This window comes from Protopterus annectens, chromosome 14.part0, assembly GCF_019279795.1.
Source record: "Protopterus annectens isolate FY-2018-M chromosome 14.part0, PAN1.0, whole genome shotgun sequence".
NCBI lineage: Eukaryota > Metazoa > Chordata > Ceratodontiformes > Protopteridae > Protopterus > Protopterus annectens.
The window spans coordinates 418,218,469-418,243,725 of NC_056748.1; the positions used below are offsets into that span (position 1 = coordinate 418,218,469).

General features: G+C 38.7%; 1 protein-coding gene across 1 annotated transcript in view; it reads left to right on the forward strand.

Moving 5' to 3' along the window:
• Positions 1 to 25,257, forward strand: part of MMP21 (matrix metallopeptidase 21) — a 258,746-nt gene that overhangs the window by 183,744 nt on the left and 49,745 nt on the right. The window contains exon 7 of the mRNA XM_044055561.1: positions 708 to 965. Within this exon, the coding sequence (XP_043911496.1) occupies positions 708 to 965 (258 nt within the window). The remainder of the gene's footprint in view (positions 1 to 707; positions 966 to 25,257) is intronic.

Below are 25,257 nucleotides of genomic sequence, written 5' to 3' on the forward strand. Positions count from 1 at the left end.
TATAAAGAAGTGTAAGATGGAGAGCCGAGTTGCTGCACATTTTAAAGAATATCCTGATAGTAATGTGCAAGGAATTCAGGTCGGTATATTAGAACAGGTTAAGGTACACTGTTTCAAAAGAGAAGTATTGAACCTAACTATTACAAAAATAATCTATTTTTATATTAAAGTATGAAACTTTAGTCCCTAAGGGACTTAATGCAGAATGTAATTTGAGGGTTTTAATTGGGTAAATGTTTTATAATGATATATGTTTTATAATGATATAATTACTTTAGTTATTTTATTGAATAATTAGGGGAAATTGTTTTGTACTTAAAGGATGTGTGTTATTTGTGTTTTTTGTACTGTGAAAAGACTTTTTAGCCAAAACACTAAGAGATTTTATCTGAATAAAATACTACTTTTTAGAAAACTGCTTGCTTGATTCCTTGTTGTGTGTGTTCTGTTGTTGCTGCATTTGGCATTTGATTCTGCCGTGGTCTCTAAGTAATATAGCCAGCTCCTTTAGTTAAGAGGACACCATGTAATGAATGGAAATGGAAGTTAATACCAGTAACTTGAACACAACTCTATAACAGGCTGGAAGCTGTCACGTACATCTGTGTTCTCTTGCTAATCTTTTATGGAAATGTAATATCCACTGTCATTATCTGTTTGTCAAGATTTATCTGTTAAAATTAATAATTGTTGGTGTATTTTTTCAGGTGCCTGTCAAGGAACATTTGATACAGTGTTTGACTGGGTTCGAAAAGAGAGAAACAGTTATGGTGAATGGATACTGAGATTTAATACTTACTTTTTCCGTGCAAGTTGGTATTGGCTTTATGAAAATCGTAATAACAGAACACGCTATGGCGATCCCATTAGTCTCTCGTTAGGATGGCAAGGAATTCCAAAAGAACATATTGATGCGTTTGTTCATGTATGGACAAAGACTAAAGATGCAACATACTTTTTCAAAGGTAAGGAAACAATCTCTTTAAAATGTCATATGTCTGTGAAAGCATTGTACATTTCAGAATGTGAGGAAGTACAGTTGTGTAAAATCTTACTATAACGGTAGTTGTCCCTGCCTTCACTGCTGCAGTATTCTTAACATTTGGGATTCCCTGCCATGGAAGCCCGTCATTCGGCCAGTATACCAAAGACTTCCTGTTGCATTTAAAGGTATGCCTGAACATCACTCAAATGCTCCTTGCATACTGTAGGGCATAAAGGTGATGTTCAGGCATACCATAAACAGAACTGACTGCCCCAGTAGAACACCAGTCCAAGGAACCCAAGGGGCAACCTGTACATCCAGGAAGGCAAAGGACTAGGGGGATGGAGGGAGGGAGGGAGGGAGCAAATACTGCAGCAGTGAAGGCAAGGACATCCACCACTATGGTAAGATCTTTGACAACTGTATTATGTCCTTACATTCACTGCTGCAGTATTCTTAACATTCAGGAGAGTGCCAAAGCTCAAGAGGAAATTTGAGAGGGGGAAAAAGAGAAGAAGACTCCCCTTAGAAGCCATGGAGAATGGCAGTAGCAAAACTGGCCCTAGCTCTAGAGATACCATCCAACTTGTAGTGCTTAGTAAAGGTATGCACAGAATATCAGGTAGCTGCTTCAAGAATAGAATTAGTATCCAAGCCCTTGAAAGAAAGCACCAGAAGAGGCCACAGCTCTAGTAGAATGAGCCTTGACTGAAGATGGAAGGCTGTTGTCATGAAAGTTGTAACAAAAGCAAATAGCCTTAGAAATCCAAGAAGAAATAGTTTGCTTAGATACAGCTAGATCCAAAGATCTAGGATGAAAAGGAACAAACTAATCAGATTTTTAAATAGCCTTGATCCAAATAAATTCTGAGTTGCCTATGCACATTCAAAGTATGTAGCACCCTCTAACTGTCAGACTGAGGAGAGGGGAAAAACTAAGCAGATTAATAGACTGATCAAGGGAAAGCTCATTAACCACCTTAGGCATAAAAGATGGATTAGTACATAAGGACACACTGTCCTCATGAAAAATCAAAAAGGATGACAAGCCATAAGGGCCTGCAACTCGGACACCTGGCTGGCAGAAGTAAGGGCTAACAACAGAGCAGTCTTCCAGGAACAATGCTGCAAGGGAGCTGAAACAGCAGGCTCAAAAGGAACCTGAGTCGTCTTCTCCAAAACAAAGTTAAGATCCCAGGGAAGTGGAACAGGCTTCCTGGGAGGTCTAATATTAAGGATGCCTTTGCGAAGTTGTTTAACCTCACATCTAGAAGCTAAAGGAGGAGATAAAGGCAGACAAGCAGAGATCGCTGATACGTGGGTCTTAATAGAAGAATAAGACAAGCCAGCATTGAGCAACTCACACAAATAAGAGAGAACCAAACGAACATCCACAGCAAGTGGGTTTAGGTAACGATACAGACATCAAATAGAAAACCTCTTCCATTTGGATAAGTAGGATTTCCTAGTAGTAGGTTTACTGGCCTCCTGCTGTACATGCAGCATATCCTCAGAAAAAAATGTGTCTATGAGGAGTAAAAATCCTATCACCCACAATGTCAGTTGAAGCATGGACAGGTGGGGATGGATGAGAGATCCCTTGTCTTGTGCGATTAGATTCACTGTGAGTTAACTTGTGATGATTGCCCCTGGCTAGATGCAGAAGTACAGGGAACCAAAGCTGTTGCAGCCAAAAGGGAGTCAGCAACAAGATTTTGGGAGCATCCTGCTAAATTTTGAACAGGACTTTTGGAATGAGACGAAGGGGAGGAAATGCATAAAGAAACATCCCCTTCCAAGAAAATGAGAGGGCGTCCACCTTCCATACCAGAAAGCCTGGGACTTTGGCACAACACAGAGGAAATTGTCTGTTCAGAGGGGAGGCAAAAAGATGCATTTGAGGAGTGCCCCACTGGTGAATAATGTCCAGAAACACATATCTGTGATGCATCCATTAGTGGGACTGAGTTAAGGACCTGCTCAGAGTGTCTGCCATAATGCTCTGACTGGAAGAGATATAAACCACCTGAAGAGTCACTTGATATTTGGCAGCAAGATCCCGTATCAGAAGTGCCAACCGGCAAAGAAGGCAGGACCTCATTCCTCCTTGTTTGTTGATATACCATATCACTGTGGTATTGTCTGTAAAGACCTTGAGAGGCTCTGGGGAGAAAAGAGGATGAAAGGCCTGAAGGGCCAGCAGAAGAGCTCTCATGTCTTTGACATTGATGTGCTCCCTCCGCTGGTGAGGCAACCACACCCCCTGCACCTTTAGGGAGCCAAAAGTTGCCCCCCAACCCATGTCTGAAGCATCTGTGAACAATGCCTGAGAGAAAAGCGGGGGATAAAAAAAGTGTTCCTGGCTTCAGAGACAACTGCCAAATCCACCAGTGAAGTTCCTGTCTGAGACAAGGAAGAAGAGGAACTACAAAGTCTAGAGGATTTGCATACTGAAGCCACACTGACTTCAGAAACCACTGAAACTTTCTCATGTGAAGTTTGGCTAGATGGAGGATTGGAATGGTGGATGCCATGAAACCCAGACCTCTCAGAAATTCTCTGTCAGTAATGAAAGCAAGAGAAAGGAGAGTGTGAAAGAAAGAAATGAGAGTTAAGGCCTTTGGAGGGGGCTGGGATGTAATCACAGACACTGATTGAATTCTGCAACCCAGAAAAACATGATCCTGAGAAGACTTTTTGAAATTTACTGTGAAATCCAGGCTCTGAAGAAGAGAAATGGCAAAATGAAGTTTTTGCAAAAGAGTCTCTGAAGAGGATGCCTGAATCAACAGATGGTCTAAGTAAGGCATTCCGTGAACACCCTTGGGCAGTAGAAAGGCCAAAGTGCAAAGCAGAGAACCGAAAATGCCAGGAAGAAACAGAAAAATGTGCAAATTCCTGAAAAAAAGCTAGACTGGAATATTTAGCTAAGAATCCTTGAGATCCAGAGACACCATATAGGCCTGAGGGAGCAGGAGAGGAAACAGACTCTGAAAAGACAACATCCGAAAGGAAGGCACTTTTAAAAAAGTGTTTAGATGAGAGTGGTCTAGAATAGGTCTCTAAGCGCCCTCTTTTCTTGGCACTAGAACAGTCTGGAGTAGAACCCTTTCTCCCTTTAGGACACAGGCACCTCTTGAATAGTACCCTGAGTCAAGAGAGTTTGGAGAACCTCTGGGAAAAAGGGAAGCTGTTCCTGAGGAGGTTGAGGAATGCCCATAAAAGGAAGATGGGATTTCCACACCATGAAGTACCCCTGACGAATGATCAATAGAACCCCAAAATCCTGAGTGATCTGAAGCCAAGCAGGAAGAGAAAAAGAAAGGTGAAAAGAGAGGGGAATGTGGCTGAGATGAGAAGGATAGTCAGACAGCTCCTGGTTTGTCTGAAAAGGAAGGCTTCAGAAACCCAGAAAACTGAGTAATCTTAGCAGGAAGAGCCCATTTGCTACTCTTCTTGCCTTTAGTAGAAGGGCAGAAATATCTACGAACAAAGGCTGGATTAGCAGAATAGAAATTTAGTCACAGGAGTAACAAAAACATGTTTAAGCTCCTGTAAAGCCTCACCCTTATCCTGAAGGGACTTAAATCGGCAGCAGCTTCCCCAAACAAAAGTTTAGAATCCAGGGGAGCATCCACCAACTTAGCTTTAATATCATCAGGTAGTGGCTGAAACCCAAGCCAAGAATATCTCCTCATGACTAAACCAAAAACAGCAGCCCTAGAAGAGGCATCCACTGCATTATAACTACATTTAACAGAATGATGAATGACTTGAGAGGAAGTCCCTAGCAAGGAAAGAACAGAAGTTTTACTCTCAGACTCAGGAAAATCAGAAATAAGTTGACAGGCCTGAGAAAGAAGAGCCAACTCATACCTAGACATATGGGTCTGATAATTAATAGTCCGAAAACCTAGAGTTGCAGAAGTGTAAACCTTCTTACCCAGCCGTTCCATAGTTCTGCTATCTTTGTTAGAAGGCAATAACGGGCAAAGGAAGCAAATGAGATGGTCTATCAGAGGCCATAGAGACTACAGAAGGGTCAGCAGCAGGACTTTTATACAAAAAGAAACAATCCTCAGGCACCCTATAAAACCAATCTGGCTTCTTGGGAGCAAGGGGTAAAGAATTAGGAGCATGAGAGGCATTGGAAAAAACATCCAACAAAGCAGCCCAAACATGAGGAATAGCTGCAGGCTTAGGAGACTCCAACTGTAGCAACTCATAGTACCTCCTATGGATATCAGGGACCTAAGCACAATCCCACTTGCAATTCATCATCCTAGACAGCGTATCCCAAAAGGAAATTTCCTCAAAAGTAGCATCAGGACTAATAGATTCCTCCGTCTCTGACCAATAGTCGAAAGGAGAAGGAATATGAGTAGAATACGTCAGGGATTCGGCGTCAGAATCCAACTCAATTTCAGAAGAATTCCTGTTCTCTAGGTCATTCAAGGGGAGTACAGGACCAAGGAGGAACAGGAGCTGAAACCCCTTGAGGAGGCTTCAAAGACATTAAAGAGAAAATAGCCCCTGAGTGAAAACCTGCCATTCACTTTGAGGATCCCTAGGAGCAAAAGAAACATGTTTAACGTTTTTGTTTCTTTTTTAAGGGAATGTACCCTCCAAAAAAATTAGAAAACTCTCAGTTACCTCTGGAATGTAAAGCAGTTTTCCTCATTGTATTAATCTACTGGAGTTTTTCTCCTCGGGCCTCCTCTGAAAATGGGCTCTCGTCAGCCCAGTGGACTTTCCCGGTAAACAAATGTAATAAATAAATAAATAAGGCTCAGACCCAGGATGGTAGTCGAGAACCTTAGTAGAAACTTCTTCCCCAGCTCAAATCTGAGGAACTCCCCTAGGTCTCTCTGAATGCCCAAGATGGATGCCTGCAATTCCTCCTCAGATGTGCTGCTAGTCAGAACCTCACAAGCCTCCAACATGTTTGTGGTAGATGAATCCAACAACAGAACTGGGCAAGCCTCCAGGTTTGTAACAACCTCAAGAGAAACACTTGGCAGAGGCTGGACAGCGGAAGATTCCGGTCATACCTTTTTCACCTTCTTCTTCCCTAATGCCTGATGCTTGGGGCAGGAGATTCCATCCATTGTATTTTTAGCAAGAAGCTTAAGACGCTGGTTCTCAAGATACAAGGAAAGGGAAGAAAGTCTACTGGGAAGGGTTTTTGGAATGAACGCCTAGCAAACAGAACAAGACTTATGGTCATGAGATGCTCCTAGACAAAAAAAATATTGTGGTGGTCTTTATGGGGAATCTGTCTCCCACACTGGCATTTGCCCTTCCTGGATTACATTAACCCCAAGGAGCACAAAAAGGCAAGAGAAAACAAAAAACTCCAATGGGACACTTATCTGCACTGCAAACAGGCATAGGTAATCACTTGTTGTGTCTTTCGGCTTTTCCCGGTTAGGAGTCGCCACAGCGGAACTCCGGTCCGCTAATAATTGGTAGTTGATTTTTACGTGCCGAGTTACCAGCCCTGACGCACAACCTTCAACTAAGGTACGTCCATTCATGCATGTCTCCATGCAGAAGATGCGCTAGCTGAGAATCGAACCGGACAGCGTCTTACTGTGAGACGACAACGCTACTGCAGCACCACCACTGCGGATTTTAGGCATAGGTAATCACTGGAGAATGAAAATACATTGTTTAAATGTCTGTTTAAAGTTCTTTTAAGTAGAAACAAAAGGGGTCAGTTAACAGCTCCTGAATCACAATGATAAATTTTGACACATCAAGAAGAATGTGGGAGAGGGTCTGTCACAACGGAAGCCTTAAAACATGAAGTTCAGTTACTTTATTTTGTTGAGTATTTACAACTACTGTTAAGGTTGTAAGAGCTGCTCTGAGAACACATATCAGAGTAATTCAAACAAAAAGTGACTGGATTTACTCACACAAGACAAGGTTGTTCAATACACTGTAAAATGAGCAAAATTCAACTGACTCCCTGGATGACAGTTCAATACACCGTAAAATGAACAAAATTCAACTGACTCCCTGGATGACAGTTCAATACACCGTAAAATGAACAAAATTCAACTGACTCCCTGGATGACAGTTCCGATACCCTTTACGCACTTTTTTACTAAGGATGCACAGCAGATACTACAGGAGGCTAAACAAAACTGTTATTAAGAAAATCATATATATGTTAAGTGCAAAAGATGTTCTAGTTAATGTAGTGGTAAAAACATGAACCTTTTAAGGCCCAGATGCGTCTGGTTCTAGAATACCTGCGTGAACTGTTAAACTCTGGCCTTTCTTATTCATCTAAGCAAGATTCATCTTTCAGCCATATCTTCTTATCTGCTCATTGATCCCCATTTCTACATGTCCTCAAGTTCAGAATTTTTTGAAACAGATTTTATATATTTGTCCACTTGGAAACAAGTAGAAAACAGGTGGCTTCTCCTTGGGATCTTAACTTTGTGCTCGAAAAATGTACACTTCTTTCATTTGAACCAGCTCATCCTGTTGATTTGAGGTTTTTGACTTGGAAAACTGTGTTACTCCTTGCACTGCCTTCTCCAAGAAGGGTGTCTGAGTTATAAGTTCTTATGGTGAGTCAACCCTATCTCATTTTCCACAAGGACAAGGTTACTTTGAGAACAAATCCTTCTTTTATACCTAAAGTGGTTTCAGAGTTTATATTGAGCCAAGCTTTTAATCTCAGTGTATTCTTTCTAGAACCTAAAAGCAAGGGAATAAGAATCATACATACTCAGGAGGTCCACAAGCAACTCAGATACTACTTAAACAGATCTAAACACTTCAGGAAGGCTGATCTGCTTTTTGTTTCCTATGAAGGTAAGAAAATAAAAGACAACCAGTGTGTCAAAGCAAACACTTTCTAAATGGTTGTGCCATGTTTCTTCTTTCTGCTATACCCACCATGTCAAGTCACTTCCAGGCAGGTTCGGAATTCACTCTACTGGGGCTTTGTCTTCTTCTGTGGCTTTTTTAGAAAAGGGATGAACTCTAGAAGTATTCCACAGGCAGCATCTTAGTCATCTTTGCATATTTTTCACAAAAAATTACAAACTATTTGCAGACGTCATCTTCTGTCTCCATCCCATTTGTTTCTTCTGTTTTAGGTTATTACCAAGGTGAAGATTATATATATACATATATATATATATATATATATATATATATATAGAGAGAGAGAGAGAGAGAGAGAGAGAGGTATCAGTACCAACTCCATTCTTCCCATTTTGTACATGGGGTCAGGATGTCACATCAACAATGACCAAATCATAGAGTCTCTCTCTCTCTATAAATATATATATATATATATATATATATATATATATATATATATATATATATGGGTCTACTTTACTTACCCAAAAAAACACATCGACAACATTCATTTCACTGAGATGAATACACCGACAAACCAGATGGCCGACATCTGGAAGACCGACATTCCGACCCGAGGTAAGTAACCGCTTGGCCATCCTGTTGAACTTTGCCCCTTACCTCCATGGTAGTGCGATCTCAGAGTTGGTATATTTAGTTAGTGGGGGACAAAGGCCCCAACATGGGTGGGTTTAGTTTTGGTTTTTTTTTTTTTTGTTTTTTTGTTTTTTTTTGGGATGGCCAAGTGATTACTTACTTCGGGTCGGAATGTCAGTGTTCCGGATGTCGACCCAGGTGTGGTGCCAGTTCACTCTGTAGTTCATGTAGAACACAGCCAGGGATATTGTCAGGTCCCATAGAAGCTGCAGTCTTGGCCTTGGGCAGTACTGTTTTAACCTGTGCAGCAGTAATACTAGGTGCCTGGCAATCTACTGGTATTGTGATTGGTCCTTTTGGGGGGGGGGGGGTAAAGTTAGCACTGAATCTGTCGGCCAGTATATTGGCAATATCTGTTAGCTCGGTATAAGAGGTACCATTGTGCAGTAGCTCAGAGCAAATCTGGGTATTGCTGTGGAGTTTCTTTACATAACTATAGAAGGCCTTGTGGTTGACTTTCCTATCTGCTGCAATTCTGTTTTCATAGCTAGCTTTAGAGGATTTGATGAGGGATCTCAACTTTTTGTTGAGGCTGTTAAAGGGGTTTTTCCAGTCTTGGGACTTCACCTTATTCCGCATCAGTTTCTTCCTTCTGTTGTAGAGTTTGTTTATGGTAGGGGACCACCAAATTGGCTTCCTTTTTTTGGAAGAGAGCATTTTGGTTCTATTGGGTATGGCGAGATCTGTGCATTTGTGTACGTGTTCGTACAGTGTATTGGTGTATGATTCACTGGTCATGCAACTATTCTCCATTTGCATGGGTGCCATGAAGTTAGCCACCTCTGTTTTTAGGAGCCCAAAGTTACTTTGGAGAAGGTTTTCATGGTGATTACCTTTGCGGGGGGGGGGGGGGGGTTGTGGATTTCCAAGATGATTAGTTTGCGGTCGGATCTAACCAGGGAGGAGTTGACTATTGGTGTAGAACAACAGTCATCTATGTTAGTAATGACCAGGTCAAAGATGCTGCTACCTCTAGTGGGGGTAAGAACGAGCTGGTCTAGGGCATTGGAATTAATGAATTCCAGGAATCATTGGGCAATTGTATTGGTACACGAGTAGTTTTCCCAGTTAATGGAGGGGTAGTTGAAGTCACCCAGTATGAGAGTGTTAGGTTGGACCCTAATATTCTGTAGGGTGCTTAGGAATGTGGAGTGTGAGACTTGGGACATGGTTGGGGACCTATAGCAGGCTATGAACTGAATCGCTGTCTTACCCAATGTTAGCTGCACCTGAAGTATCTCTGATGTGTTATGTTGGGCTACCTGTCTGGAGGTGTGCGCATCCTTTATGAATATGGAAACACCACTGCCTTTGAAGCTTCGGTCCAAGTTCTAGGGCCGAAAGGTGTGGAATGAGTTGCAGCCTGGTAGTGCAGGGGTGCTTTCTGCTGTTTTGAACCAGGTCTCTGTTACAGAACAAATGTCTATATTTCTCAATTTTAAGGAGTGCCTCGAGCAAGTGCAATTAGAGATTTAAACTTCTAGCATTGAGCAGCATGACCCTCAGATTTTATTTGTTTGTAGCTGTTATGTTGGTAATTTGGTCATTGGAACACAGCTTAAAAAAGGCGCTATAGGGCTGGCAAGAGCCTTGGCCAGAATCCGGAAGCTCAGGGGTGACAGATGCAGGCCATCTCTGGCAAAACATCGAGGTCTGTCAATCATGTCATCCCAGGCAGACAGATACTGGACTCCCTTGGAATGACACTAGAAACTTAGCCAATGGTTGAAATCAATCATTTTCTGCTTGTATTGTGGTATCATTCCGGGTGATGGTAGGATGCTGCTCAGGGCTAGGGTCATAACTGCCTGGGCTACATAATCAGAGAGCTCCTCCATGTCTCTTTTCATGTAGTCCAGGGAGGTACATCTCAGGACATTCACACCCACATGTACAATGACAGAGCCATATTTGTACCTGTTGTTGAGGGACCTGAGTGCGTCCATTATGTGGCGGATCCTGGCACCTAACAAGCAGGTGACTGTTACTTTCTCCTTATTCAACCTAGTGAGTGGGACATCAGTGTGCTTCACTATCGAGTCACCTATGACTAATGTGTTGGGCATGCTGTTTTGCCTTAGGTGCTTTGGTTGAGTGGCACACTGTTTAGGAGAGTTATGTGTCTCGTGATTAGTTTTGTGTTGTGGTGGTCAAGTGTATTTCTGCCTTGGAGGCCTCTGCTGCTTCTGCAGATTTTATTGAGAGCCTCCGTGAAGGTGGGTGTGTGGTTTGTGTTTTTATGTGAAGGCAGTGCTGGTGTGTGTTCTGGAGGGCTACGTGTTCCATGTGGTGTGGTGCAAGTGTTGATCTTCTCCTCTTGACCAGCTATTCTGGTCTTGGTTGGAGAGTGCGTGGCTTCCAATTTGGATATATAAGTGCATCTCTCGCAAGTCTGAGTGTTGGGAGGTAAGAAGAGAGGGTTTGTCAGTGTACATGAGGCAGTTGCTACATTGTCTCAGGATGTCCAAGTTCACCAGGTTAATAGGAGAAAGCACAATGAACTGACCTTTAGACATGCCTGGAAGGGTGGGCATTAATAATAAGTACTGGAGCTGTTTCCTTGTAGAACATTTAGTGCTGGTAGCACTTTTGTGTGCTACAATAATTGCTACAAAAAGTCTGGTAAACTGCTAGACTAATAAGCTAGTAAAAGTGCAGGAGAGGAGATAACTATCAGATCTAAGAGAAAAATTAAAGAGCAAACTTTTTGGCACCACTCAGAAGCTTACAAACAGTCCTGGATACAGCAAATCGGTATCTGGACTAGACTAGTTACAGGAAAGGTGGGTAACAAGTGCAAACATGGGCTTTTAAACCAGAAAGTTGAAAGAGATGGAAAAACTGCCCAAACGGCCAATAAACTACAATTTCTGAGCCAAAACCACTCCTCTTGTGGTAGATAGGCTACCTAGTGCTTACCATTCCTACTGATAAGCTAGAAGGCTTCCCGCCAACACAGAAAGGCTTGAAGGGGAGCTCAGAAGCTTACAAACAGTCCTATATAAAACAAATCTGTATCTGGACTAGACTAGTTACAGGAAAGGCAGGAAACAAGCTTAGAACTTTTTTTTTTTTTTTTTTTTTTTTACAGAGAAGCAGCTAAAACAGCACTAAAAACAATTCAAATGCAGTGCAAGCTAGGACACTTGAGTTGTAGCTATATTAAAGCAAATACAGTTTAAATTAATGCAATTTATTCAAAACGGTATTCTGCACTGAATTCAATTTTTGTTTTATTCAACTCTGAACAGTTAAAAAGTGCCAAAAAGTATACTTATCAGCTCTATATTTCCAGATTGTTTTAGAAGCACACTCAGAACACAAGGAGATTCTAGCAATGGTAGATTCTAGCAAAATGGGTTGGCCTTCTCAAATATTCTCTCTGTTTTAGGTAGAATGAGCTAATGACACTAGACTTGGAGGAGTGTCTCAGATCAGACTTACAGTAGGGACGGGGAACTGCAAAGCCACCGAGTATAAGAACAAGATACGAATAAGGAGGGCAGGTGGGAAACTGTTTTAGGCAGAAAACACTACAGAAATGTTTATCACAGCAGACAAACAGCAGTGAGAATTTTAAACAAATAAAGAAGCAGGAAGACTCTAGAGAATGCTTTTAACTGCAAACAAATCAGTTATATGATACACTCCTGGCAGGAAATCAGAATAAACAAACAGATGTTTAACAAATGGAGAAAATTTCCAGGTAATACCTTACACACAGTGAAACTACCTAGAAAAGATTTACAGTGTGACAGTAAAAATCTTATTTATCAGGCCCTGTAAGGCAGACAATTTTAGTACAGCCATCCAGATTAGTTAATAGCTGTAAAATACAGTAAAAAGTATGCAGCAGATAATAAAAAAAGTGCTATAAATATGTAGAATAAGCAATAACTAGTAAAAATAAGAAAAAAAAAGCAGGATACTTACTGTTATATATCACAGATCAGAGTTTTGGTCAGTGGCCTGTCCTCCGTTTAGCTCTATGTGAAATGGCAGAAACACTCACAAGGTAACTTCTTAAGTAAGAGAAGGATGAAACCTAAAACATCTTAAAAAATAAGGCTCAAATGAACCAATGAGGTGCTTACTCCAAGCTGTAAACCAAGCAACCCTAACCATAAACACTACACTCTCACTGAAGTGGAAAATGTTTTTTGCTAAACTAAGATGGCCTGGAAAATTTGCTCAGAACACACAGCCTCTGCAAACAGCTAGGCCCAGAAACACAATCCTAAATATGTACAATGCTACAGCTACTACCTACACTATTTTAGAGAGAAAACATATCTACTACTGTTTTGCTTTTTAAGTCTTTATGGATGCATTCAGGCCAACAAAGCCAAACTGCACTAGCTGTGAAGATGCATGTTTTGGCCTTTTTATTGACCTCATCAGCAGAGCATAAGTGGATAATTTAGCTAAACGTTAGAAATACAGGGTCTTTAAACCCAACTAATGCCCATAAAGATTAAGGTGACTGTAAAACTCCCACCCAATAGCTAAACCAAAAGGGTATAAAGGTCACACAGGCAAACCATTCAGGAGGTTTAAGGTCACACAGGCAAACCATTCAGGAGGTTTAAGGTATCACACAGTAAAAACTTTAGCTTGATTGGGTTTTTCTGGCAGTTTTTTCATATACATACATACACACACACACACACACACACACACACATATATATATATAAAAGTACTTTTATTCCCATGTCACATAGGAATGTATTAAATTCTGAGGACCTTACATGTTTGGATATATACAGATATAATAGGAAAAGAAAGAAATTAATTATTAATGACAACCTTACCATGCAGGAGAGAACATGTTTGAAAGAACTAGTCTGCAATAAAGACATATGGGTTATGAAACCTGACAAAGGGGCGGGGATTGTCTGGTACAATACGTTGGATTATGTTAATAAGATACAGAGGATATTAATTGAGACTGATAATTATGAAATAGTGTCTTTAAATGAAATTAACATTGGATATCGTAAGATTGATTTAGCTTTAGAAGAGTATTTGATTGACAATAGGATCACTGTGGAGACTTAAAATTTTTTAAGGGTAGAATACCCTGTGCTTGCTACAATTGTAGGTTTCCCCAAAATTCATAAGGACATACTTGACCCTCCCTTTCGCCCTATTATTTCGGGCAGTAAATCTAAGACATTTAATATAGGTGTAGCCATAGACAGATGGGTTAAGCACATTTACGGAAATACACCGCACCTTATAAAGGATTCATGGATGTTTTTGTCCAACCTTACTACTGATAAATGGAAACAGAGTTTTGCTTTACATAACCATTGATGTTATAGATTTGTTTTCTTGCATCCCTAAAATACAAGGTTTAGAAGGTTTTTGTGAGAGCATGAGAAGGTATTCCAACGTCAGTTGAGATCGTATTAATTTGATAACTGACATGATGGAATTAGTATTAGATCATAATTATATTTATTTTAAAGGGGAATACTTTAGACAGACTAGGGGTGTTGCTATGGGGGATTCTTGTGCCCCTATTTTTGCCAATTTGGTTATGCTGGAATGGGAGTATCAACATTTGTTTAGTCACACCTATTTCCAGCATGTGGTTTACTACACAAGATTTCTTGACGATATGTTTTTGTTATGGGATGGACCAGTTGAATCTTTTAATGACTTTATGGTGCATTTAAATAAGTCCAGTGATTTTTTGAAATTTACATATAAAGTAAGGTCCGAAGGGATTGCTTATTTGGACACATTTATTAGACACACAGTTACTGGTTTTCAGTCTGAGATTCATAGAAAAGAAACATTTTCAAATGGATATCTGGAATTTTCCAGTAATCATCCCAAACATATTTTAAGAAATATTTTTAAGGGACAATGCATTCGGGCAGCTAGAATGTCCTCAACTTATGAGGTAATGATTAAGGAGATACATTTTATTAAAAATATGTTTATTAATAGAAAGCACCCTATACGACTAGTGAACGATATAGCTTCGTATGTTATACGGGAATGGGGCAAAAAGTACCCCCCAATTTTGGGTACAGTACATATTACTAATAATGCAACACAATCCGGAACAATAGAGGGTTTTGAGTCTAAAAAAGTATATGTTTTATTGTATTCACCACATGTTAATGAAATCAAAAATATTTTATTAAGACATTGGAAAATTTTAACTGTTGATGAGGAAGTAAATAATGTAGTTGGTAATAGACCATGCTGTGTATACAAGGTGGGATTGAATATCAAAAGATTGTTAGAGAGTATTACAAACAATCGTAATAACCTTTTGTTGCAGGATGTCTCCACAAAAAAGTGTGGCTCATGTAGACAATCCTTTGCTATAAATGAAAATAAGGGTTGTAAACTGGATGGTAGAAATAGAACATATATAAAGTTTATAAAAGGGAATTGTCATAGCGCAAACATAATATATCTCACAAAATGTGATTTATGCACAGCTTTTTATATTGGAAAAACCGAAAGGCAATTTAGGAGACGGATTTATGAACATCTGTATAAGATTAAGGTTCATGACACTAACAATGCCTTATATAGACATATAAAACAGTATGGTGTTGCACATGTTTTTAGATTTGCCATAATTGATCACGTACAAAAATCACCACGGGGAGGAAATTTTAAAGCTCTCTTAGGAAAAAAGGAAAGTATGTGGCAGATGAAGACCAATGCCACTAAGTTTCCTGGTATTAATGATTTTATTTCCATCAAACCTTTATTACAATTATTATAAGCTGGATGTGATTTTATCTTTTTGTCTTTCTCATGTTCATGAAAAATTTTTATGTATATGTAGATCTGACCTTGTAGGATATTTTTGTTGTCCCTTAGCAATATGTAGCAAACTACACAGGTTATTTGTTATGTTATGAATTTAGCAGATTAGCTTCATTGGTATATATATTTATGTTTTATCTATATATATATATATATATTTATTTCATTTATTTATTTATATGTATATATATTTACATTTTTAATATTTTCATAGTACTGGGCATTATGATCATTAGTACTTGTTGATATTTAGTAATGTTATGTTTTAAAACGCATCCTTGAGTGTTTTTATACTGAATTTCAAGTTTTTATAAATTGTAAGCACTGACACTTTAAAAGTTGACGTCAGCTATTTGAAATGATTTTTTGTATTCAAGTTGGCACCAAAAAGTTGTTAAATATGGTGCTAATTAGGATGTATTTTGTCTGATGAAGTCTGCATCGCAGATGAAAGCACTTAGTTGTCTTGTTCAGTTTCTTGTGCTTCAATAAATTCGTTGCCTTTATCCCTGTTCGAGTCCTGTTTCACTGTTTGAACTGGTTAACCTAGGATTCAGTTGTTGTTTTCCTTCGTTTGGGTTTTTATATATATATATATATATATATATATATATATATATATATAAATATATATATATATATATATATATATACACACACACACATGAATATATATATATATATATATATATATATATATATATATATATATATATATATATATATATATATATATACACACACACATATAACCTGAATGCTCATTTGACTGAAAACCGTATCTATGACAAATATACCATAACATGTTTATGAAAGGGGAAATCTCCCCTGCATCACCCATGCAGGGGGGTTTGCCCGCCCACTCACCACTTTAACTACATATGCTAACTCCATGGTTGCACAACTGGGAAGACAAGATTAACACACCATGCAGAGTTAATGAGCACTGGAGCACAAACACAAACATCTATACATCTGGGGGTAAAACATGAAATTGACCATTGCAATCTACAAATGCTCTGTTAGACTCACATCACTAATGATCCCTGGGATAAAAAAATGACACCATCACATACTTCTTAAAGACTTGTAAGGTTTTCAGTCAAATAAGTTTTCAGGCAAATGAGCAGTCAGGCAAATGGAACATATATTTTATATCTATCTATCTATTTATATCTATATCTAATCTCTCTCTCTCTCTCTCTCTATATATATATATATATATATAGATATATATACACACACACACACACACACACACACACACATATATATATATATATATATATATATATATATATACACACACACACACACACACATATATATATATATATATATATCTATATAGATACACACATACACACGCACACATATGTGTGTGTGTATATATATATATATATATATATATATATATATATATATATATATATATATATACACACACACGCACACACGCACACATATATATATATATATATATATATATACACACACACACACACACACACACACACATATATATATATATATATATATATATATATATATATATTCCTTTTACATTTTCATAACTTGTTCTCTTGCAAAGTTAATATAAAAGAACTAGATACAAAATGACTCTCTTTTTAAATCACATGTGAGCTTGCCAATGTGCCTCACAAGTGAAATAATGATACACACCATCTCTGCAGCTGAGCAAGTCATTTTAAGATAAAGTGAAGCTTATCGGTCCTCTTTTCTCAATTATCCTATACATTCTCACTTGTCTGGTACTTGCTTAACAGTTCAGTAATAAAATAAATGAAAGGGCCTTAGAAAAAGTTAAGCCTATAAAAAGAAGAAAAAGAAGACAGGTAAATGTGTAGTATCACTTTTGGGAGACAGCCCGCTACCCTCATCATACTGTACTGATGCTACAAAATGAAAATGTAGTCATGCACCTAGGATTTGGGTTCATAGCTCTCTCATTTTTGACCATCATGTGACAAAGGTTGTGATGACATATTTTATTTAACACAGCTAACTGTCAAAGGAATATCATCAAGGTCTAAAGAGGTAATTACGCCTTCATACTCATATTTGTTCTGAGCAATTATGGAGTACAAATTCCCCCATCAGGATGTATCTCACTGATCATATCAAACAATTAGGAAGAACCCAAAGGTTACTAACCAGAAATATTACAAGCATAAAGGCCTCAAGCTACCAAGAGAGGCAGGAAGCTCTACCCCTTTATTCAGTGTCTTTTTTAAATTTTATTCAGTGTCCTCTAGACTTGTGAGGAGAGATCTCTGTCTCACTTACCACATAATTAGAGGTCCAGTTGTCTTAGACCTTCTGTATGTCCGCAAGTCCAATATCTCCATTAATACCAGAACCAGGGACCTAAACATTCATAAACAGATAAATAAAATACAGTGGAGGGACAGTTTCATAACCGATTGCTGCCCAAATCTCTGGAATAAACTCATCTTGCATCTTAGTGTGACTCACTATCTTCCTTTAAACACAAACTAGATGACAAGATGGGTATTCACAAATTTACTTCAGTATCAAATGGTATGGCTCTCCTGGAAAAAGGAGGTGTGGCTTGAGGGAGACTACTGGCAATGTTTGAATGGTCACAAGACTCAAAGTATTAATTCAATACCTTGGTTTTACCCCAGTTTTCATGATCTCTAGCCTTTGTTTGCTAATCCTGGCCAGATCTATTCCTCACTTCTCCTTTCTATTATATACCTAAAAAGACCAAGTTCACGTTCCTGTTGCCTTCTGTAAACAGAGCAGAGCATGTCCAACTGGGCCAAGATGCCATTCAAAAGATACAAGTAGGAAGCTGAACTTGAAACTCTCACTATCTCTCAACCAGTAAGCCATTATGTTTTTAGTCTTTTATTATAAACCAACACTTAGACCAAGAAACTACAACGTAAAACCTTTTTCTACACATACGCTTGTAGCGTCTTGGTCCAGTTGCTCATTTATAGTGCATATTTATTTGGCACTTACTTGTGGGGTGCTGTGGTTGAGCATATTTTGGTTACTGTAGCTTAACTTGTTCATGATCACAGTCCCTAGCTCATCAGATGGAGGAGTTAAGGTAACTAGGTTGCGGCAGTTTCTATATAATTCTACCAGATGACAGAAGATAGTCTCTCTTTTGGAAGGTGGAAACTGTGTAGCAAGTAAAGTAGAGCTAGTACAACCATTCCACTTTCTAAAAGCTCAGTACACTTTCATTTTAATATTAGAGAATTACACAGGAGGAGGCTACCTTTGGGGGTTTGGGAAAGCAGGGTGTGTGAGAAATTACAGGACACAAGTTACAAGATCACCACCTTGGATTTTGAGAAGTCACATAAACTGTACCATTTCAGAAGGAGTATAGTCCACAAGGACAGTTATGTCTGCAAAAAGAGCTAATACCACTACTTAAGATGTTTTAGAAACACAGTGAAAGCATGGCCTATGTTTTGGCATTCAAAGTGTTACTTTATTATTATAATTTTATATTTGTAACTGCATCAGTATGTAGACTTGTTAGAGTATACAAGCCCATCTGCAGTCATGTAGTACTTTGCATTAGAGAATATGCGACCTGTACATTGGTACACTGATTGGAGTATGAAAGTTCTCCAGCAGGATGTTAATGTACAGGTAATGCCCACTGGAAAAAAAAGTCTGCCACTTCACAGCAGCATATTAAGGTGCCCTAAAGTTTGGACAATAAGGAAGATAATGGTCGGCATTATTTTATGCTCACTAAGCAGCACTTTTGTTGTTTAGCGAGAGTAAAATGAAAATGAATAAAGAATGTTAAACATAATGAAGAGTATATGTATTATGTCTGTGCTTCTGAGTATATGAGTGCATGAGAATGAGAGTGAGAGTGGTCCAGCCACTATTTTACACTCACTAAGCAGTGCTTTTGCTGTTTAGAGAGTGTAAAATTAAAAGAAACTTTTAAAGAAAGACAAAAAAAGTTTGTGTGTGTGTGTGTATATGTTTAAATTTCTATCTATGTGTGTTAGTATATGCATGATTAAGTGCATGAAAGTAGAAATGTGTGTGTGTGTGTGTGTGTGTGTGTGTGTGTGTGTGTGTGTGTGTGTGTGTGTGTGTGTGTGTGTGTGTGTGTGCGTGAGAAATAGAATTAGAGGGATTGACAAATGGCAGTGGCACTTAACAGGTATGCGTACCACTCAACCTCTTAGCTCAAGAAATCTTGATAAAGCCTAAAATAAAGTGGGGGACACCACTCAACTGTTCAGATTTTTACAGAATGTCCAGATTTTTGCCTATTATTTATTGGATTATTCCTTATAAAATTTGTGGTTTTCTGGCAAATCGTACAGGACTAAAGTCATTAAAAGGTGACATACATTTGTATTTTACACTTCTTATCCTATAGAAAATGAACACCAACACACATCCTGTTATTCTAAGTTTATAAGAGCAATATTTTAAATCTGTCTCTAATTTTAGACCTTTGTCACTACATAATTTTGTAATTTGCCCAGATTTCTTGAGCTTAGAAGTTGAGAGGTATGGGGTAACAACAGATAAAAAGTAGGAACAGATTTTAAACATTGCTGATAGAAAATTAGAAAGTTTCTAGAATAAAAGGATTTGTTTTAGCATGCATTTTCTGAAGGAAATTCTGTCTGAAACTCAAATGTGCATCATTATTTATGGACTTTAATCCCCAGTGATTGCAAATAAACCACACATTTGATGAGTATGGGACTAAAAAATGAGGTAAATATCTGGACATTTTTGAAAATCTTATATTTTGGATGTGAAATACTTCCTCCAGCACCATCTACATATAGTACAGCAAGTTTGAAACATTACGCAGGGGAACTATTTTACATCAAAAATATAAATAATAATAATATGTAGTAATAAAAAAACACGTAAATCACAATTTTACTGATAGCCCATTCTCTAAGGGGAATAATGCCTTCCAGGGTGTATGTTACTGTGTAAATAATGCCCTTCCAGGGGTATAGAGGCACCCCTGGAAGGGCATTATTTACACACTAAAACACACCCTGTTAGGCATTATTGCTTGCTTTGAGACCCACATTATTAGTTAACTGAAGGATGTTGCTCCCTTTTTTGCACTGTATTTTGTTAATGTCACACTGATACATGCATGTGTGTATTTATTCTTTAATGATTCTGTGTCTTTGTGTAACTGTTGTTTGAAGTAGCAATGTGTGGATTTGAATATGCATAGTTTATACTAATTAGATTCCCTGATTCACTCTTGTGGAGGCTAAGAGGTATAGGAGAGAGGAGTAGTTAGATATCAGAGCCAAAATGGAGGCAGTGAAGAGGAAACTTGCTGGCCTAAGGGAGGATGAAGCAGAAGACCTTCACTGATTACCCTCTAGGATTCTCGGACATCTGTTTAGTGTGTTAGCAGAGCCTTGATGGAGATCTTCAAAATATCACTTGATATTGTGAAACTGCTTGATGGGAGGAGTGTAAGTGCAGTGCAATTCTACAAGGAGTTGTAGCAGGAAATCAGGGAAACTGCAAGCCTATCAGCTGAACAATAAAGCAGAAAAATATTGAACAGAATCTTGAAAGAAAAGGTCATTGCTTTCCTTGAGAACACCACTCTCCAGGACAGCAACTAACATGAGTTCATGGCCAGACTGATCCATCTTTATAATTCAGTAACTTGTAAACCTGATGGGAGAGTGGTGGTAGTAATGATTTACCTGGATTTCAGCAAGGCTTTGAACTCATTTCCATATAGATGTCTGGTAGGAAAACTGGAGTTATTTAGGATGGGATCAATACTGAGGAACTGACTGAAGTATAGGACAGAGGATTATGGTGACAGAGACAATGTCAGGAAATGGAAAATGACCACTGAATACACATGGGCAGTCCTGAGACCAGTTCTCTTCAGTGAGATTATTTCAGTCATACTTGAGAAGACAGAAACAGGATCATTCTCTGCTGATGACACAAATGTGCAGTAGTGGAAGATGAGGGAGAGTGCATGGAAGAATTTAGAATGGCTTACTAGTGGGCAGAAAGGTGATAGTTCAGATTCAGAACAGGCCAGTGCAAAGTACTGCATTAATGCCACAACAACATTGATGTGAAATGTCAGCTGGGAGAGTGGAACCGATGGCAAAAAAGCAGGAAAAAAAATATGAGGATGCCATTCAAACTGAACAGGACAACCAGAAGTGATAGGACAATAGCAGCACTAACCAAAATACTGGTTTGGGGTGTGTATATTTGGTTCAGCTATAAACAAAAACGTGTAATGGTTCCACTTTACAAGGCCCGCATCACTCTTCAGTTTGAGTACTGTACAGTTTTGGAGACCATACAAGGCAGAAAGAAAGAGACAGACATTGGTCAGCTAAAAGGAGTTCAGTGCAAAGCTGCAATAAAAGTGCAAAGGGATGGAGAGTAAAGGAAAGGGTATGGCCAGGCACTACATGAACTGACCAGAAGAATCAGGAAACATAATATGGATCATAATAGGGTTGCCACCTTTGCATCTTTCCATTTTGGCACAAATAAGACACGCACCCTGAATAATGTAAACACATCCTTAGGTGTGGCTATCCCCAAGATGTTTTAACAAGCCATGCCTACATATACCAATTTTTAAATGGCATATACAGTGATTGTATGCACAATCCTAGCTGATAACGGAGTCCTAGGCAAAGGGCCTCATGCACTCCCTACCCTACTGTCTTCCCAGTACACACTCCAGTGGTCCCCCCATTGCCGCCCCCATTTTCCTCCCATCCTTGCCTCTTCAGTTCTCATACTATCCAGAGTACTTTTGTTTTCTTATACTTTGTGCTGCTTTTCAGCTTCTTCATTATTCCTCTCAAAACATCTAAGTGTCCAAAACTGAACTGTAATAGTTTTGTAGAAAAGAATCTCATTTAGTTGAGAATCTGTGGGTCACTAGTCCCCCAGACGTCATAGGGTTATGAATGCTCTGTTGTGCATTTTAGAGCTATTTTTAACTTTTGGTCTAGTGATGGCCTGAACAAAAAATCATGACTCTGGAAAGAAACTGATTATTTTGTTTTTCTTTCAAAGAAGTAGTAAGTTGTGTTGAAGTCTTAATGTTTAAAGATGACAAAACAGTAGATACAAATAAACCGATAGTAGTTATCCATAAACTTAGGAGAAACATACTTGCAATGGCACATAAATCATGTATTAGATGATTGCCTTCCACCCTACCCACCCCTCTGGTGTTGGATTGGGATGAAAGTAAAAGGACAAATGCTGTAGTCATAAATTTCAATGTGTTCCTATCATATATCTACATAGCATGCATCCTTAGCCTTAACCCAAAAGACAGGCACCTGCTGTCTACTCCTCTGTGTACCCCCTCTAATGTCAAACTAGGATGAAGGTGAAAGGAAAAATGGAGCATAACAACACATTTTAACATTTTGTCAGATGTACAAATGTTGCATGCTTCCTTTCCCACATCCACCAAAGATAGCCACATGTGTATACATCTGATTTTGATTGTGAAGAACATGAAAAAAAATAAAATTTACAGGAAGGCATTCCAGTTTGTTTCTCTTACACAGTACACTGTCCCACTTTTGTGCACACCTTTGACGTGAGATTTTGAGGAAAGTTAAATAAATAACTACCACACTGTCCCCAGCCAAAAGACAAGTTATAGTTAGATACTGTGCATACCTGTAAGGAAAATTAAAGAAATAATTACCATAGTGTCCCCAAACCCCAAACAAACTATAGCAATCTCCTGTGCCCACCTCTGAGAAGGGTCAGGTTTAGACTAATTGGGGGCATGGCAGAAGCCTCAACTAAGCCACTTAAACAACCAGGAAACTCCCACAGCTCTGACCTTTAAGACATTTTGTAAACCTTTGGTTCACATGTCAATGCTGAAGGCCCAGATGTTTTGTGATGCATATTATGCCTTATTTTTTTCACTAACCAGGAGATTTGTGTATGTGCCTGCCAATATAATTAAAACACACACACACACACACACACACAAAGACATAGACACTCATACACACAAACACCATGCTTACCTACAGGCAATCTGCAGAAATGGCAATTCACCTCCAGCATGTCTTTGGGATTTTGTGGGAAAATCAGAACTCCTGAATAAAACCCACACAGAGACATGGAGAGCATGCAGACTCCTTACAGATGGAGGGACAGCCAAGATCTCAGGCAGGGAGACAAGCATTGTCACTGTGAGATAAAAACATTATTTAATCTGTCACTGACCAGCGGTGTGTTAATTTGCCGCATATCCTGCCCAGACCACCAAAGATAGCCACTTATTGTCTACAAGGCTGATGTTTAACTCTGATGGATAATGAAAGAAAATATGGCCAACTTGTTGCTTTTATATACACCTCAATGCCTCTACATGTGCATACATGTACAAGCATAAGCCACAGTCGTGCATATTTTTACCCTGATTTCAGCATACACAATATACCATGTGGCACTGCTCCTGCTGTGCCAGATCAGAGATTGCGTCAAAGTAATCAACAGCATGGTTAAGGTATATCCTTCTTAATCGTCTCTGCACTGACCAGTAACATAAAAATACACTTTCCATATTTTCACTAACCTTACAAACAGTTATATGGGCCTTTCTCAAAAATAGCTGTTCAGTGCTGCATCTCACAGCTGGTTCTCCTCTCCTTTCTCTTTATACTTGTTCTGGGGAATTAATGCAGGTGCTGCTATGGACAACCCCTAATATCCTGCAAGCATACAGTCAGAGAATTGGGACAAATATTCCACAGTCACTCCAATGAAGAATAAAGCACATCTGTATGAAAAACTGCTGTGGCACAGTAGTGTCTATACCTCCCAACTGTGCCTAATTTTATCTCGTAGTTTTGTCCTGACTTTCAAAAAATGCTCAGTTTTCTGGTAAATTACTTAGGATTGCACAGTCAGTCAACAATTCCAGACATTAAGCATTTCATGATTTTTATTGCTCAGAAAAAGAAATTCGGTTCAAGACATGTTGTTTTATAATCTTTTTTAAGTGAATAGTATGCCAGAATTGTCCTTGATTTTAGGCCTTTATTTCCCCATTATTGTAGCTTTCTCCAGAACTGGTAAACAACAGGGTTGATTGTAATGGTAGTATCTTCCAAACTGGCTAAAAGTATTTTCCTCATATTTTTGCAAAAATGTTGAGTTTCTGCTAAATCACTGAGGAACACAGTCAGTTAATAATGTCATAAGTTTGATTTGTATGCCAATTCAAAACATGTTTTTCTACTACCTTTATAAATGAGTGAGAGTAATGTGTAAAAATTACCCCTGATTTCGGGCTTTGGGTCCAATACGAATATCTGAATGAAGCAGTTGACAGGAAGACCAAAAGTGCATAAATATTTTCCTTAAAAAACAATATCCCAAACAGCTATATGTCTTCTTTAAACTATGTGGGCTTCTTGATGTTATGTCTTTTTTTTTTTTTTGAGTTGACCAACCTTCTCAGCCAATCAGCAACAAGGAGAGATGGGGCCAGCAGTGTTCACTTATTCTTGGCACTCCCCATCAGAATAAATAAATGTGCTTATATTATATATGAACAATTCCGAAGATGGGAAAACACAGAGGCACCTAAAATATTATTCAAATGCCTCAGTAACTGGAGCTTTTGCTCTCAATACCCGAGAACTGGGTGGTGGGCTCAATTTCCTAATAATCTGAAAAAAAAAGACAGATGGCAACTCTAGTGTACAATACCATGTCATAGGTAGGTAAATGGGGTAAACCTGTAAAACGTATGAACGAAGGGAAAGAAGGGGGGGTCACTGGATGCAAACTGTAATGACAGATTTCTTTCTTGGTCACCAAATGTATTTGTTAATAGAATTGGTTATATACTTACTGAATGGATTAACA